The sequence below is a fragment of the Ciona intestinalis genome, chromosome 6, assembly GCF_000224145.3.
Source record: "Ciona intestinalis chromosome 6, KH, whole genome shotgun sequence".
Lineage (NCBI taxonomy): Eukaryota > Metazoa > Chordata > Ascidiacea > Phlebobranchia > Cionidae > Ciona > Ciona intestinalis.
The window spans coordinates 144,052-162,420 of record NC_020171.2 but is presented as its reverse complement, the minus strand read 5'-3'; the positions used below and the strand labels follow the sequence as shown (position 1 = coordinate 162,420).

Genomic DNA, 18,369 nt, shown 5'->3' with positions numbered 1-18,369 from the left:
TTACCTAATGGTTACAGGCAGGCGCGCTAACCACTACGCCACAGCGCCGGACTTATACCTGGTTCTAAAGAATTTCGCGGAGGGGAGCATTTAAATGAGACTTTGACTATTTTTCGACACCTGACTCTGGTCAGGATAAAAAAAAATATATATATATATAGTAAGGTGGGGGAAGATGGAACACCTTTTCGTTTAGTTTTCTCTTTCCATTTGGTAGTATACAAAGAACATTCAATGAATTATAAAACCGTATCCTCACGACTTCCACAGACCGTTGTTAATTGTTTAAAACACGATCAGGCTATTTGGATATTATGTATTAAAGGTGTCCCATCTTCCCCCACCCTACTATACCTGGTTCCCGCTTTCGAGTTATACCAAGGGCGACATCTTTAGCCGTTATTTCAGAGGATTTATTTTCAAAAATATATAACTGTATCCTCATGACTCCCAAATAGTCTTGAGAAAACATAATAAAAAATATGGATTTAGGTCGGAACGGTATCCCTTAAAAATATACTGTAGCTATAAGCTATCATTGTATTTGTAAACGACTATAAATATTGTTGTATTTGTAAACGCTTATAAATATTGTTGTGTTTTGCAGTGTTTTTAGTAAAATCAACGAAGAATTAGTTTTTCCAGTCGTTTGGATAAACGAAAGTGCAACCGTTGGTAAATCTGATGCAGATCTACTGTATGGGTGAGTCGTATAACTATACAGTTTTTATATTTTTCTTAAAGTCGAATATATGAAGTACACATGCATGGTTACGTAATATTTGGATGACGTAAAAAAATGTTCCGCGCTACTGTGCATTAAAGCAGATGGTAAGAACATATATTACGGCCATTTTTTTGCTACCCTCTGTTGAATAAGTTCCGGTTTTATAATTTTTACAAGCAAAAATGTTTTGAAATAACGTAGGGTAAATAAGTCGTGTATACCTGAAATGATATTTTGCTTTTTTCGTTTTATTGCATTTATTAGTACCATAAAAATTAAAAATTTTGTTGTTTTGGTCAAACGCCCCACCGGTACGTATATTTCAGCTTGTTTGCACTTTCTTTTGTAGGATATATGTTTAATAACTCTACGCCAAATAAAACAAAATTACAATTCTATTTCCTATGTCTATAACATGCATCACTATTCAAAGTTACGTTGCGGCTGTAGTCTATATACGGAACCAAATATTTAAACGTCTTTTTACACAGGTTACTTGTCCTGCCAGCAGAAGTTGTTTACATTCTACAAATTATTCTATGTATTCTTGGTTCGCTTTTATTTCTTGGACCTTTGTTCTATTTTGTCGTTCTCCATTACAGTAATGTTGACGAAAAGGTATTTAATACTTTTTAGTACTGTGGGGTAGGATGAGACACTTTTACAACATAATATCCAAATATCCCGATCGTTTTTTTAAACAATTAACGTCGACCGTGAGGATACGTTTTTTAATTCTTTGAAGGTTCTTTGTTTACTACCAAATGATCCGAGAAAACAGAATGAAAAAGTGTTCTACCTTCCCCACTAGATAGGACACATTTCATTCTATTTTCTTGTCCCAATTGGTATTAAACAAAGAACATTCAAAGAATTATAAAACTGGAAACCTATATACGACTTCCGCATAGACCGTTGTTAATTGTTTAAAAAACGAAGAACATTATTTGGGTATTTTGTGCAAAATGGCCCGGCCCTCACCCTACTATTATAGGTAATTGAACACTCAAACGTGTATTCAATGCTTTATAATGCGTTACGTGCTCATTTAGAAAATGATATAGTGGGGTGGGGAAGATGGGACACCTTTGACACATAATAACTAAATATCCTGATCGTGTTTTAAACAATAAACAACGGTCTATGGGAGCCTTGAGAATAACGTTTTATAAAAATATTGTTAAATGTTTGTTTACTACCAAATTGGAAAAGAAAATAGATTGAAAAGTGTCCCATCTCCCCCCACCCTACTATACAAAAATATTTTAACTAAATGCTATATTCAATTTCCACAGGACACCCGTAAACCAAACGGTGCAGTGCCTGAAATGAAATCTTATAACGTTTATGAGAATGAAAATGTATTTGATGACGTTAAAGAATATAAAATTGGTGAGTATAACAAAAGCTTTTGATATTTACGATAGGAGTTAATATGAGATACCGCAAAGAGACGGCATTTAAAGAATTTCGTATTAGCACTCTATACCAGCGGTTTCCAAACTTTTCTAAAGATATTTCTGATGGACCCTTCACAATACTTTGATATTTCGCGGCCCTATTAGAATTAAAGGAAAAGTGAAAAAACCACACCAATTAAAGAAAAAAAAAACTAAAACTTTATTATCGAATCACAATTATTGCTGTACATTGCGAACTGTCTGAAACTGCTGCAGGACCGCAGTTTGGGAACCGCTGCGGTTTACTATATATTGCATGTTTTCCCTATAGTCTATAGGAAAAGCATATATTATAGTTTGGGGTAAGATGTGAATTCTCTTTACTCGTCTCATTTGGTATAGTAAACAAAGAAAACCATTATATATAACCCTATAGCCCCGCGGCTCTCAATAAGGTTGGTAATTAGGCAAAGTAAAATCAGTAAAGCGTCTAACGGTATCCCATCTTACCCCACAGAACTATATATAGAGTGAGGTGGGGGAAGATGGGACACTTTTAGCACATCATAGAACTATCCTGATCGTATTTTAAACAATTAACAGAGGTCTATGGGAGTCGTCAGGATACGGTTTTACAACTTTTAGTTTTTTGTTTATTACTAAATGGGAAGAGAAAATGGAACAAAAAGGTGTCCCATCTTCCCCCACCCTACTGTATATATGATTAATCTTCCAAAAAACAGGCGAACCTGAACATACTAACACACGTGTAACATCGACAACGTCGACCACGGAGTTAATTGAAAACCAAAAAGGAATGAAGTTTTAAAAAAGAAGCCTACCTCGAATATTGAAGTCACACATTGTGCATTTAAATACATTATATTCAACTTTTACCGTACCTATTGAAGCGCAAAGAACATAACAGTAAAATTTCAGTAAAATAAAAAATTTTGCCGAAAGTAAAATTTCGGAAATTTTACTTTCGGCAAAATTTCCGAAAACTCAATGTTTTGCATTTAGGCCAGTTGTGTAATGATAGTGGTTTCTTTTTCATTACCATAAAAAGTAATGTAAAAAATAGGTATCAAACTGCATGATTTTACGTGTAGCCTATTTTTTTGTGTACAGCTGTTTCGTAAAAAGAGAGTTCATTTCCACGTTCAGTTTATCTCAGTAAAACGTTTTTTTTTATGTAGATCCATTTTCGCTGTAATAAACTAGATTTAAAGCTGCTAATATCCTTTTCCTTTTAGCATCTTATTTGCCTTTCAGTTTATCGTTGGTACACAAAAGATGCACCCCGGGCGTATTCAGAGATTGCTCGAGCATATATTCCTTATATAAACACGACTGCTGCATTAATCCCTCTCTTTACTTGCACAGTGATACAAGCAACAGGATATTGCAATTAAACTAAAAGTTTTTATACCCGTAGGGAAGCTTGCGTTCAAAAGCACGTATGGTTGTGTATGTACTACGGACGAGACACTACTAAACAAAAGACACGCGCCATGCACACTTTAAGAAATTCTTCAATTAAACGCGTCACATTTTAAACAACAAAACAAACAACTATCGGGTACAATAAGTTATCAGGCGACGGCTGCCGAAAAATATCGACGTTTACCAGATGCTGGCTTGTTCCAAACACGATATATCGATTATTTGAATAACTGGTGTTGTGCAACGAGGAAGTGAAAGCATATGCTGCTTATATTCGCACATAAATGTAAAAAATATTCCAATACATTTGCATATTTCTTGAAAAATGGTTAAATTCAAATTGCTGTATTTCTATCTACGTAATCGTAAATCATGCGTACCGTCACGTGATCCCGTTTCCTATGAAGCTATTTAGCAGCCGTTTGTGGTTAGTAATTGTATGTTATAGCTAGACGCAGTATACGGTGTACAGTTTTCTCGTGTGCTTCATTTACTCAAAGCATTTTAATATATTTTATAATCATTATGTAACTGTATAAGATTTTAACCTAGATTTGTCTGGAGAAGCTCCTTAAAGAAACTGTTTTTGTTGGTTAAAGGAGAAAATCTTATGTTATGAAACCATATAGTGGTTATGTAACCGTAGTGGTTACTGGTTATGTAAAGCATGCAACTGTAATCATTGGCACTATATGGTTTTAAAAGCAAAAACCATGGCATATAGTGTATATAGGCAGAACCAGCAAGTCTGGTATAGTATTGGTATTAATAATCAGATAATGTTTATAATCATGATACTGATAATGCCTTCTAGCTACTATATTGACAATATATAGGTTACTTACTAATAAATGTTAGTACAAATTTTGCAATTATATTAAATTAGGTGATTTTAAGTCCCATTTTCAGTTATAACTATAATTTTGATATGCTTATGCTTTTTATAAAACTTGTTTTTATAGGTGTTGTACATGTGTATTACAGCAGCGAATGTATTTGACAAAGCTTTAAAAACAGGCTGCCACAGTGAACTGGGATATTTAAAGCAATGCAATTCTTCAAGGTATAGTACTCGATTTCTGTGCTATTTATTTTGAATTTAAACAATTAATTTTTATTTCTTTAAATGGTTAATAAATTACATGACATTTAAGTTAACGCACACAAATATATACAGCAGAGTTTTTATCAAATAGTGTGACATCAATTTATGGGTTGTTCCTCTCTGCTGAGACCACACAGTATAATTATCTTTTAATTGCAGTTAATTAAACAAAGAGAGAACTGGGAAATAGACAAAGGACAGCTGTGTGGTATACCAGCTTGTGTCATTGAGCAAAAACAAAGTCTCTCTTTGACCCCAGTTGCCTTTTTCTCTTTTTTCTTGGTTGGAGATCATGCATTCTCTCACTTTGGTAGATTTATATTCTGTCCCCTTTCTGTTTCCCCAGTCATTTCTTGTTAACTACAGATACTATACCACAGAATAGAGAGTGATTTTTGTATTGTGTGTTATATTATCAGTATAGTACTAGCATAGTGTCACAATAATATAACCATTTTTTTTACTCTCAAATTTTCTCTTGCAGATTTGGAGTCGTGTTTTTAATAAGCTGTGATTTTCTAAGTGCATTTTAGTTCAAAGTCGACGAGTATATTATATTTGAATTGCTTGTTCTATATGTAAGTGACTTTATAGAAGCATATTAGTCGTGTATATTCAGTTTAATTTTAAAGTGCGTTAATAGTAGATTTAATTTTCTTTTTTTGTGGAATTAACACTGCGTTATCTATAAACGTTCGCTAGTATTAGTCTAACGCATTGGGATGCGCCCACACCACAAAGCGCCAGTTTCCTGTTAGTTATACCACTTCCTATACTTTGCCATTATGTTCTGACTTGTGGAATGGCCCGCCAAAGCGGGGATAAACGACGTGCGTCAAATCTGCCTGGCTATTCCGCGCAGATTCTCTGTATTGTATTCACTCGTATGTATTGCTTTATCCAGAATGGCAATGACAGTCCATGGACAGTACATGCAACATGCTTTAACGCCAGTGATGAGTAGTAACGTACCTGTAGCAGTACACCATGATAATTCTGCAGTAACATTCGGTGGTCACAGTAAGTTTATGTTTCATTTTTTCACATAGTAGGTTGGGGAAAGATGTTTTCATTCTTTTTGCCCGTCCCATTCGGTAGTAAACAAAGAATATTTGTTAATTGTTCAAAACACAATTAGGAATATGGGATTTACGTGCTAATGCGATCCCATTTTACCCCACAGTAATATATTTTACATTTTTATTCCTAAACACGTATTTAGTCTAATTTTCCACATTAATCCCAGGTTTTGTATACCCCCAAGTTCCCGTACTGCCACAACACTGCGGTAGCATAATGAGCAACACACATTCTCACCCATTAAAAGGTATGTCGCTATTTCTCAATTTGTATTTGGACTTTGTATTCTATTGTACCAAACTACAGAAACGCCGGAAAAAGACGACGACGCTGTTAAACTGTTTATTGGTCAAGTGCCAAAGAATTGGGAGGAAAAAGAACTACGTCAAGTGTTTGCACCGTTCGGTGAAATATTCGAACTTTCGGTTTTACGAGACAAATATACAGGCATGCATAAAGGTTAGTATATACAGCGAGTAACAATACTTCATTTTTTATTTAAAACCTAAAAAACTAAAATACGCTCAAATTTAGCGCTGGTCCTTCCTAAGTAACGTTATTAAAGGAAAGCATTTATGTAAAAGCTCAGAAAACTAAAATACAAATATAGCTCTGGTGTTTCCCTAAGTAAGGTTATTTAAATAACATCTTTACGTAAGACCTTAAAAATACACAAAAATACTATATACATCATAGTTAACCTGAGGAAATATAAACGAAAACATGGCGTAATTTTCTGGATTGCCGTTTAACGCTGTTTGGACGATCATATTTCGCTTATTTTACCACGTATAACGTGTGCGTGTCCTGTATGTGGTGTAATTATGTTGGTAACCAAGGAGTCTCTATTAGCGTTGTGAGCAGGAAACAACAGCGGTCATCAATAGGCTTTCCAACCACGTTTCTAAGTGACTTTAATTACAAAGCACCTGCTGTATTGTAATACAATAATTACGAACACTATACGTTGATGCGTTATGCTGAAGCGATTATTAATATGCACTTTAACTAATGGGTTTCTCAAATGTATTTGTACATTCGCGTAATGCCCTGGTTCCAAGACATGATCCTGTACGAGTAGCATTGCTTGTTAATACCCGTGTTATCCGAAAGTCGTCCCGACCGCTGGCGAATTAATGGCAATTCTCGATCGGTTTATCGACCACGGTTGGATTGTGACGTAACAGAGGATCAATACGCTGTTGTGATTGGTTGGCTCTAACGTAGAATCGACCCACACGCGGCATTTGCTTTACTGGGGTCCAAATTAACGCCATAAATTGCAATTTCACTGCGTTATGAGTCATTATAATCTCAAATATATTGAATAGTCGACCTGTTTTGAAAAATAACATACTGGCGTTCGTTATAAATCTACCAATACATCGTATGTTGTAATAACATCGGTAATGCTTTTATTCTCTTTTCTCGTCCTAATTGGTAGTAAACAAAGAATATTAACAAATTTACGTAACCGTAGCCCAGCGACTCTAAAAGAACGTTGTTAATTGTTCAAAACACGTTCAGGAAATATAGGAATTAGGTGCTAACGATATCCCATCTTACCCCACAGTAATATACATAACATTTTATTTCTTCCTATCATGTACCTCAACATATGGTACGCTTACCATTTGCGGTACTCAAATGATTTCTTAGTAAGACAGAAGTAACCTACTTTAATGTTAACTAAAATATATCAAGTTTTTGAAATAAAGCATACTTTTTACTACCATATTTTTGGAATTAAAGTTTTTATATACAAATATGTAGTACACAAGCTTCGTATAAAACGGTACGCCATCGGAAAAGGGGCTTAAAACGCTATGTTACGCCGTGCACTCATGCAATACAACGTATCGTGCTTTAAAATAAAAGAATCGCAAATTGCAAGTAGTCCAAAATGAGTATTTCCCATATTTTAGTATATACATACGCCTTATGGTAAACGAGGGTACAGAACCTTGTTTTCTTGAAGGCCACCTGCTTTTCTATATGAGAGCATATGGTGTACGTCTCGTCGTTCGCACTCGCATATGTCACTCGGTGCTTTTGTACGGTTTACAATAGAATCTGCCACGCGTAAAGCTGGGACAGCGTCACTTTAAATAGGGCGTTCGTCGCGTCATCCACGCACGGTACTTACAATAGAACACGCTTTCTTTTTTTTACAATTCTTTATCCGTCACTAATTTTCAAAGTGTACGCAATGAATTATTCATATCAAATACCTTTGTTTTGAGTCATTTATTATCCAATGCTATTGGATATTCAGTTTTATATGCCCGCCAGTTTTCGCTATTCTGTGCTGTAAAGTCATGACTGTACGGCAGGTTTATCAATCATGTTTAACCTAGTTCTTATACAATGCATTCATTCTGCCCCAATTAACAGTACGATCGCTCTTAACATCACTATACAGATGTCCTAATACGTTTTAATCTACTAGAACGTGGCTGATTTAATGAAAAAACAAAACAAAAATCTCGTGAATATACATTCCCAAACACATGATGAAATGTAGGCTAAATATATTACTATTGTTTTTTAAGCCGGATATTTATTGTATACTCACCGCTGTTAAATTTAAAATAACATTATGTTTACTTATATAAGAAAAGCCTACGACCGTTATTGAAGATGTAGCTCCAGTCATATTATCATAAATAGTTCGTAAAATAATTGAAAATATATTAAAAACACACAGGTTTTGTCAAATGTAGATTCTAGACATTATATAGTAGTTCTATTTTCTCGTCCCATTTGGTAGTAAACAAAGAACATTTAAAGATTTGTAAAACCATATTCTCACGACTCTCATAGACCGTTGTTAATTGCTAAAAACGCGATTTTAATATTTGGATAATATGAGGTGTCCCATCTTACCCCACAGTACTATAATTAAAAAATCTTCCGGCAAATTATTTTGCCTACCGATGTTCCATAAGGGTTACAAATCAACGAATTTGAATTTCCATACGCCTTTGTTAATGTTAATGACCAAACAAAATACTTTCTCCACTGCGGTTTAGTTTAAAATAGGTTTTATGGATTGTTAAAATCGATGCTGGCCTCATTTGACCGTATGGCTATGTTACCCTTTCTTTTTACAGGCTGTGCTTTTCTTACATATACCCAAAAGACTTCTGCTATGAACGCACAAAACAGTCTACATGAAAGAAAAACACTTCCGGGGGTAAGTTACCGTTATACATATTTTGGGACAACATAAATGTACAGTCTAATGGCGTGCCTCACTGTCGGACCTTAACGGTATAGAAATACCACATTTTAATTACTTTTCCAAATAATATAACATTTAATGTATTTATAGGTTATATTATAGTAGGGTAGGGAAGATGGGACGCATTTTTATTCTATTATTTCGACCCATTTAGTAGTAAACAGAGAACATTTGAAGTGTTATAAAACCATATCCTCAGGACCCCCATATGGACCGTTGTTAATTGTTTGAAACACGATCAGAATATTTTGATATTATGTGCTAAAGGTGTTCCGTATCCCCCACCCTATATAACGCTTCCAGTGTAATACTTGAATATTAAAATCGATCTTTTAATAATATTTTTAATGATATTTCTCCTAATTAGCTTAGTTCAACACGATTTTTCTCCCGCGAGACGGCGCTAATAAGCAGTTATAAAAGTCAGGGACAGCTTTATTTATCTTACCCACAGGACTGAAAAAGTAACAAAAAAATATTTAAACGCACGCAATTTTTTGTACGCCAGCTTAAAACAAAGACGGTGCACGCCATTAATTTTCCATCGATTTTGCCTCATCAATATTTCAGTCGTTGTGCATCGACTTTTTTCTTCCGCGGCGTCCATACACACTCAGTACACTTACACCCGCAGTAAGCTACATTTGCAAGAGCGAAGTTAGAACAAAGAAATATCAGATAACGGCAAGAAATTAGCGACAGTACAGCAGAATACAGTTTTAGATTTCATTCAGTTGAGTATTACTAAACAGGAATAAAATGGTGAGCTTATAGGAATATATAGTAGGGTGGGAAAGAGGGGACACCTTTTCATTCTATTTTCTCGACCCATTTGGTAGTAAGCAAAGAACATTCACCGAAATATAAAACCGTATCTCCGCGACTCCCGTATAGACCGTTGTTAATTGTTTAAAACACGATCAGGATGTTTGGATATTAAGGTGTTCTATCTTCCCCTACAGTACTATATACCATTCCAAATTGCAATAAGTTTTGGGTCATAATAGTAATATAACGTGTTAATTTTTACAGATGAATCATCCTATTCAAGTCAAACCAGCAGATACTGTGAGCAAAGGAGGTAAGTTGGAACATATTTCAAAATAAATATATTTAAGGCTTTAAACCCGTGTGCTAGCTTATACCATGCAGCTCACCGAAATAAGGATTATAAATAATGCATGCCGCGTACCATATGTACCCGTGACGTCATAGCTCTTTCATAATTAATGATACACTCGCGTTGCTTGGCAACTGCGCATGGGGGTAGCAGATGTCCGACGTAACATGACGCACACACGACTATCAAATACCTTTTTCTAGCAGAAGATCGAAAATTATTCGTTGGTATGCTCGGTAAAAGACAGAACGAAGACGACGTGCGCATTTTATTCGAGCCTTTCGGTACAATTGAAGAGTGCACTATATTAAGGTTTGTTGTTATTATTTATATTATACTACTTTTAATCCTATGTTAAGTTATTGATTGTCATTTATTATCCTTGCCTGTAGGGGCAATATAGTTGTTATAACATAGGCGTTCTATTTCATACACCTTGTGGCTGCTAACGAGTTACTATGTATGTAACTTTCTGGGTAATTGTTCTTTTCAGTATAAATTATGAAGCTTAAGTGTGCTCATTTCAATATGGTATCAACAATTTTCTTACTGTTACGCCTGCTAAACATTTATAAATAAAACTCTTAACTTGTTTAAAGCAGTCTATGCTATCATTTAAGATTGTTTAATTATTATAGTAGGGTGGGGGGAGATGGGACACCTTTTCGTTTAGTTTGCTCTTTTCCATTTGGTAGTAAACAAAGAACATTCAATGAATTATAAAACCGTATTCTCACGACTTCCACAGACCGTTGTTAATTGTTTAAAACACGATCAGGCTATTTGGATATTATGTATTAAAGGTGTCCCGTCTTCCCCCACCCTACTATATAACAATTTAAGAACAATTATATACTAGACATATAGTAGGATGGGGGTGGGATGGGATGTCCTATTTGGTTGTAAAAAAGAATTATTTAACTGTATAGCCCCGCGTCTCAAAAATAGCGTTGTTAATTGTTCAAAACACGATCAGGAAATATTGGATTTGGGTGTTAACGTTATCCCATCTTATAACATAATAATTAAAATAATGTATTTTTTTCAGAACTCCAGAAGGTCAAAGCAAAGGCTGTGCGTTTGTAAAGCTATCGTGTCATCAAGAAGCTAAATCTGCCATGGAAGCTTTGCATGGGAGCCAGACTATGCCGGTAAAATTCGATTATTTTGTAAATTACTATTATTCCCTATGTTTAAATTGTAAATTTTTATTTAAACGTTTTTTTAAAACTTATTTTCATTTTACAAGAACTGATTTACCTGTTTTTTGTCTGTAACACCCTTTTTTCTAAACTTTAAATAATTTAGGTTTTTTACTTAACTACCGTTTTAAGAGCACTAATTTGTTATGATAACATTTCACATGATGTAATTTTAGCGGCGAAACATATGCTAAAATACATTTTACGCCAAAATATTTATTGTTTTTTTCTGCCACAAATCATATAGTTTAAAAAATTTTAGCACTCAAAACAATTTTTTTACAATTTTTCTTTGTCGGTAGGGGGCGTCTTCGAGTCTTGTTGTGAAATTCGCCGACACGGATAAAGAACGAGCAGTTCGTCGAATGCAACAGATGGCTCAAACCTATGGTCTTATCAGTCCAGTTCCACTGCAAATAGGCACATATGGTCTACCATATGCACAAGTAAATACTATTATTCCTACTAGAGTACATTTGCCTTTTAGGTGATATTGTTCAAACACTATTTCTGTTCAAGATACTGCGTATTTAGTGAAGCTTCAATACTTTTGTTGTGTTCTGTATGAATAAGGTTCTACGGCAAGGCACGCCATGGGACATATAACTTTGGTTGGCCCATTTTCCAAAACATTAGTACTTACTGTCTGTAATGCTTTTCCTTTAGAATTATAAAAGTATTAACCGTATTATGGTCTCTGTTCAAGGCGTTTCCACACGTTTTCAAACGTTCCACTCACTTTTATACCAATTGATAGTAAACAAACAATATTTATACAGTTATATAACCGTATCCTTACAAAAATATTTTTAATTGTTTAAAACACAATTTTGAAACACAGATGCTAACATTACCCTATTTTACAGTACTTTACTATAATACCTAAAAATTGCTTATTTATCAGCAGAACGTGGTGCCAGCCACACCAGGGTGGAATTCGCTTGCTTCTCCCCAACCTGCTGCTATTAATGGCCTTGCACCTGCCGCTGCTACTGTTATACAACAGCCGACTGGTAAGTCACTAATTTCATTTATTTTTTTAAAGTTGTATGGCATTTTTCCCTTTTTGCTTTTTTGTTTGTAGAGTAATTATTTTTTTAGTGGAAGTTATTACTACACTTTGTACTTGTTGTATTTTCTCAATAAAATCACCCACAAAGATACGCGGTAACTCGTAGGGGTATGAAACAGAACACCCTTGTTATAACGGCTGTCATTGTCCCGTCATGCGAAGATAAATAAGTTACATTCAATCAAATAACATTACTATATTCTATCATGAAGTGTTTTATTCAGTATATAGTAGGGTGGGAGAAGACGGGACACCTTTAACGCGTAATATCAATATATCCTGATCGTGTTTTAAACAATTAACAACGGTCTATGGCTGTCGTGAGGATACCGTTTTATAATTCTTTAATTTTTCTTAATTTTACTGGATGAAAATAGAATAAAAATGTGTCCCACCTTTCCCCAACATACTACATAGTAGAATTGGGGAAAATGGGATACCTTTCCCATTTTCTAAGCTCATTTGATAGTAAACAAAGAACATTTAAGAATTATAAAACCGTATCCTTACGACTCCCATCCATAAACCGTTGATTATTGTTTACACAATCACTATATTTAAATATTACGAGCTAGTTGTGTCCCGTCTTACCCCACCCTACTATATTATATTATTGCAAATTTTCGTGAACAAAAAAGCAATAACTTATTCTTTATTACAGTGATACATCACCAACACGCTACACCTATGAGCGGGGTCCCTAGCACCCCCCAAAGCCCCGTAGCCCCCCTAACTACGCTTAACTTGCTCCCGCCCCCATCCAGTGCTACTGCCTCGACCCCAGAAGGGGTTTACCCCATTCAGGCCTACCCAGGTACCCAAGGGGTTGCACCCCGTGTGCCCGAGCATGCCAGCACTCCAATGTGTAAGTGTTTCGTCATAAGTCGCACTATGACGTCATTAAGCATATCATAATGCATGTGCGCCATTTTTATGTTAAAATTTAAAAAAAAAAAATCATTTAAAAATTTTAAAAAGTAAAAAAAAATTATGTTACAACTTGAAAAGTAAAAAAAAATGTTAATATTTGAAAAAAAATTAAAATTAAATTCGTTTTTGCTGCTTATGGCCTATATGGTGTACTGCATGCGTCATTTGTGACGTCATCATTATATAAACTAACCACGTTAATAATGCAGCTCAGTCACCACCTTCGATCGAGTTGTCGCAAGCATACGCTCAACCGCAGCCGTATACAGGTAAGTTGTATAGTTTATTTTGATATCTAAAAGCCGCAAATTTAAAGCCCCAATTTAAAGCCGTTAATTCAATGCCGCCAATGAATTTTTAGTTGTTTATTTTTTATTATAGTGCTGTGGGGTAAGACGGGACACCATTAGCACACAATATCCAAATAACCTGATCGTGTTTTAAACATTTAACAACGGTTTATGGTAGTCGTGAGGATACTGTTTTATCTTTGAACGTTCTTTGTTTAATACCGAATTGGCCGAGAAAATGGAATGAAAAGTGTCCCATCTTTCCCCATGTTTTACCCTTCCGAAAGGGACGCCAGAAAAGCTGTTTTAAATTTATGTTATACGTATACTTATATTACTTTTATATTTAATACCGTATTACGTATTTATCCACAGTGGTATATGTACCTGCCCAATCGTATGGTGCGCCACAATACGCACCAACTGTAGCACCTGTAGCACAAAGTATTACGGCAAACCAACTGCAAACAAATGCCCTGCTCGCCAGTAGCACGAACGCCCCACAAAAAGAAGGTAAAAATTTTGCAAAGAATTTACAACACCGGTGTTCTGTTTCACACACCTTGTGCCCACTTACGAGTTATAATTTTGAGCCTAATATTTTAGATTTTTCTATTTTTATTTACTGTGTGACCGACAATTTAAACAACCCATTAGTGACCACTGGGTTGGAGCAATTGCCGTTAAGTGTTTTGCCCAAAAACACATACGCCCACAACGGTAGCAGCAACGAGCCTTGAACTTATCCCCACTGCACCACGGTAGTTTAAACACTGTTTTTAACCACAGGGCCTGATGGTTGCAACTTATTTATCTACCACCTACCACAAGAATTCTCCGACGCTGACCTGGCTAACGTTTTCCAACCGTTTGGGAATGTTATATCGGCAAAAGTGTTCATAGACCGAGCAACCAACCAAAGCAAATGTTTCGGTTAGTATCTGTATTGCTGGATTTTTAAGAGATTTCGGACTAGTCTGGAGCCTTAGCACAGTGGTTGCTGTATGGGTTTTAAGTTCGAGGCTCGACGCTGGTACCATTTTGGTCTATTTTTAGATGTCAAAAATGTCAGCCATATACCTAAAAAATAACAATTTAAAAATACCTACGAAGTTACATACATGGTGACTCGTAAGCTGGCACGAGGTGTATGTAACAGAACACCCGTGTTATAACGACTGCAGTTTCCCCCGCCGGCAAAAAACATCCAAATTCATTCATTTATTTATAAGGTTGTATATAACAATATATTCACAGGTTTCGTCAGTTTCGATAACGCTATTAGTTCCCAAGCTGCCATTCAAACCATGAACGGGTTTCAAATCGGGATGAAACGTCTGAAGGTTCAGCTTAAACGGCCAAAGGAGCAGAGTCGACCGTATTAATATATTCATTTTTGTTTACAAGTAAGTTAACTGTATACGTGTTTGTTATAGTTATAATCTATGTATGCAAAATGCATATATATGCTAGCGCGCGTGTATACTAGGTAAAGTTAGCCGTAAATCTAAAATACGCGTATTGTGGTACATATGTAATACACGATAGTAACTTGTTTAGCTTAAAATAAAAAACAATTACAGAGAAATGATAAGAAATGCGCATTACCAAGCTACATAGTATGTACCACATTAACTGCAGTACACCTCTGGGCCGCTGAAAATTGGCTGACAGCTTTTTAGTGAGATTCGAATTTACCGGTTATAAGTCAGTTTAAAGCTCCTAATTTTTTTTTCATTTTTTAAACCCAAACTTGGACCAAAGAATTCAGAACTAACAAATACAAATATAAAGTTAATCATAGCTGTTACCAAAATCAATCACATATTCACATATTGCTTGTCACTCGACAGTGCGCATAAGAGTGTTTTCCACACCAATGGTGTCCCACTGGGGATAAAATATACTTTGGTTTCCAAACACAAAGTATCAAGTGCGGGGCTTCCCCGGAATTTTCGCATAAAGGATTTCTTAAGCCCAAGGTTAAAATAAATGTCGTTCACCGTTGTCAAAAATGTTAACCGTCAGGTGGCGCAGTGTGCCTCCGTCTTGTAAATCCCGATTTCTGTTCCTTAAACGTCGTGGTCTTGGTCAAATTGTCCTCATTTATTTATATATGGTTATTATACTACACTTTCGGCATAAATTATTATGTTGTGAAAATAATTTTGTCGTTGTTTTATTTTTAAATTCAAAATTGTGATGTCAATCTTGCGCTGTGTTGCTTGGTAACAAAAATGTTTCTGATTGGCCGTCTCCTTGTGACGTGTATTCTGTTATTCGTTGTGATTGGTCAGAACAAATTTAAACGTCCGTGTCGGTGATTTTATTTTACAGTGTTCTGTCTGCATTATTGTTTCCAAGAAATTTAATTTCTAAATATTACTAAATGTATATTTTTTTCTGGTAAAAAGTAACTTTAATTTCACCAACGTTTCGTATGCCATGCGTAGATATATAATACTGTGGGGTAAGATAGGAGGTCTTTAGCACATAATATCCAAGTATCATGATCGTGTTTTACTTATTAACAACGATCAATAGAAGTCGTGAGGATATTGTTTTTTCATTCTAAAAATTAATGTTATTTATTTACTACCAAATAGGACTAAAAATAAAATAAAAACATGTCCCATATTCCCCCACCCTACTATATAACACAGTATATTAATAACGATAAACTAAAAATATTTAAAATAACCCAAAAAAGGTTTCTTGTCGTATGGTATATGAAATGTTGGTACAATAAAAACGATTTTACCAGAAGAATAACTTTAATGTACAAATAATAATGTATTATTAATAGTACTATGGGATAAGATGGGATACCATTAAATTTGAGTTCTATGTTTTCATTATGTTTTGAAAAATTACTAACGGTTTTTAAAGTTGTGAGGATGCGGTTATTTAATTCTGTAAATATTCTTTGTTTACCAAATAAGACGATAAAATGGAATGATGACATGTCCCATCTTACCTCAAACCACTATATTATAGTGGGGTGGAGGAAGATGGGACACTTTATTCTATTTTTTTCTTCCAATAGGTAGTAAACAAAAAAGTTAAACCGTATCCTCACGACTCCCATAAACCGTTGGTAATTGTTTAAAACACGATTATTATATTTGGATAATTTTACCACATAATATCGGTGTCCCATCTTCTCCCACCCTACTATACCATCATACTATATATTTAAAATCCTATGCTTTCCCACAGACGTTGATTTACCTTCGTACACTATGTACATACAACAATCATCTTTTATCTGGCTGCTCTCGACTGCCTCTAGCGGATGGGAATCGTGCAATGCTATTTTTATTTGAACTGACTTCAAGCGCCGAGAAGCATCGAAATTCTGCTGAATTTTACTGAATTTTGTTGCTTCTAGTTCAGTATTTTTGCGACTTTATTTTTAGTGCTCAATGCAACCGAGATTTTACTTTTGTACATACAACTATCTAGTTTCTGCTTGAACCGCTGCTTTCTACACCACTTACCACCGTTTTTCGTCTTCAATTGGTTTTCTAACCTAACGAGATTTCTGAATAATGACGTCATTGCGTATGACGTCACACTGTGCTCGACTGTGATTACGCAACACATTCCACCAAACGTACTCAATTTTAAAATCAGTTCTAAAATGAAATTCCCCATTAATTTCCGAATGAAGTATATAGTTCTCAATTTTTGCTCGTTTTTTCCTTTTTTGTATTTGCAGTTTTTATCTTTCAAAATCGCGAAGCTATATCACATGTTAAAATATTTATTACCCTCATTTTCGTATGCTGCTCTCCACCTATTACTTGAGTCTATTTTTATAACTTAAAAGTGTTGACCAAATTTAATTCGATTTTCCAAGCGGCAACACTGGGCATTTTTTTGAACGCTTGCCATTTTGAACGCTATACGCACTGTGCGTTTCATCGGTACTAGCTTGAAAACTCAAATTTTTCACATATCAACACGTGTGCTGCTGTAACGAACTAAATCGTCATTTTATTACTTCATACTGACAGGTATTTCTTGGTGCTTCGGACCTGTGTACATAAAAGTGAGAGAAAAATTACAAGAATTAAGAGCACGTTGTATTCTGTATTTTATTGTATAGTAGGGTGGGGGAGACCGGGCACCTTAGGCACACAATATTCAAATATCCTAATCGTGTTTTAAACATTTAACAACGGTCTATGGTAGTCGTGAGGATACCGTTTTATAATTCTTTTAATGTTATTTGTTTACTACTAAATGGGATGCAAAATAGAAGAATAAAAGTGTCTCATCTTCCCCTGTCCTAGTGTACATAATGTATATAGCGTAAATATGAGCACGTTTTCATACCCATTTCGCTTCCCATTTGGTAGTAAATAAAGATTATTTACCTGAATTATATAAAACGTAGCCCCGCGACTGTATTATAGTTAGTTATTAAAAAACTCTCAGGAAATATGAGATTTAATTGCTAACGATATACTATTTTACCAAACCGTAAAGGAACCGTGAAATGCTAAATGCCTCTATGTACAGTAGGGTAGGGGAAGATGGGACACCTTTTCATTTTGTTTTCTCTTTCCATTTGGTATGGTAAACAAAGAACATTCTAAGAATTATGAAACCGTATCCTTACGACTTCCACAGGCCGTTGTTAATTCTTTAAAACACGATCAGGCTATTTGGAAATTACGTGTTAAAGGTGTCCCATCTTCCCCCACCCTACTATATGCAGTATCGTAGATAAAAGATCCAGCTTTAT

At 35.1% G+C, this 18,369-nt stretch overlaps 2 protein-coding genes across 9 annotated transcripts in view; both read left to right on the top strand.

Annotated features, from left to right (window-relative positions):
* The window catches only part of LOC100179121 (platelet glycoprotein 4-like), a 10,032-nt gene extending 6,670 nt beyond the window's left edge, over window positions 1-3,362 (top strand). Inside the window, exons 11-14 of one of the 2 annotated variants that reach the window (XM_009860510.2) lie at window positions 608-703; window positions 1,219-1,345; window positions 2,023-2,119; window positions 2,871-3,362. In XM_009860510.2, coding sequence (XP_009858812.1) covers window positions 608-703; window positions 1,219-1,345; window positions 2,023-2,119; window positions 2,871-2,956 — 406 coding nt within the window. In that variant the 3' untranslated portion in view covers window positions 2,957-3,362. The remainder of the gene's footprint in view (window positions 1-607; window positions 704-1,218; window positions 1,346-2,022; window positions 2,120-2,870) is intronic. The other variant, XM_026834779.1, reaches the window with a different exon arrangement.
* Window positions 3,363-4,519: 1,157 nt separating this feature from the next.
* Window positions 4,520-17,705, top strand: LOC100176847 (CUGBP Elav-like family member 3-A). 7 transcript variants are annotated; one of them, XR_003395957.1, is made up of 17 exons: window positions 4,520-4,636; window positions 5,583-5,698; window positions 5,925-6,005; window positions 6,065-6,217; window positions 8,872-8,954; window positions 10,035-10,083; window positions 10,326-10,434; window positions 11,171-11,273; window positions 11,627-11,770; window positions 12,229-12,337; window positions 13,058-13,261; window positions 13,536-13,595; window positions 13,992-14,129; window positions 14,406-14,549; window positions 14,874-15,022; window positions 15,470-15,598; window positions 16,836-17,705. XR_003395957.1 is itself a non-coding variant. In XM_002130938.4 (17 exons), the coding sequence occupies exons 3-16, from the start codon at window positions 5,584-5,586 to the stop codon at window positions 14,999-15,001; spliced, it is 1,620 nt and encodes a 539-aa protein (XP_002130974.2). In that variant the 5' UTR covers window positions 4,534-4,636; window positions 5,163-5,256; window position 5,583; the 3' UTR covers window positions 15,002-15,022; window positions 16,836-17,705. The 7 variants fall into 7 exon arrangements, 6 of the variants coding, with proteins under 6 accessions (XP_026690577.1, XP_026690578.1, XP_026690579.1 ...); XM_002130938.4 differs by lacking the exon at window positions 15,470-15,598 and adding an exon at window positions 5,163-5,256 and having other exon boundaries at window positions 4,534-4,636; XM_018812262.2 differs by lacking the exon at window positions 15,470-15,598 and adding an exon at window positions 5,163-5,256 and having other exon boundaries at window positions 4,534-4,636; window positions 10,329-10,434; window positions 16,836-17,700.
* Window positions 17,706-18,369: the final 664 nt, after the last annotated feature.

Excerpts from the sequence above, each read along its gene's own strand:
- LOC100176847 (XM_026834775.1), top strand. The coding sequence starts at position 4,545 with ATGTGTATTACAGCAGCGAATGTATTTGACAAAGCTTTAAAAACAGGC. Across the intron at positions 10,084-10,325 it reads AGATACTGTGAGCAAAGGAG|CAGAAGATCGAAAATTATTC; the intron begins GTAAGTTGGAAC and ends ACCTTTTTCTAG. Across the intron at positions 11,771-12,228 it reads ATGGTCTACCATATGCACAA|CAGAACGTGGTGCCAGCCAC; the intron begins GTAAATACTATT and ends CTTATTTATCAG.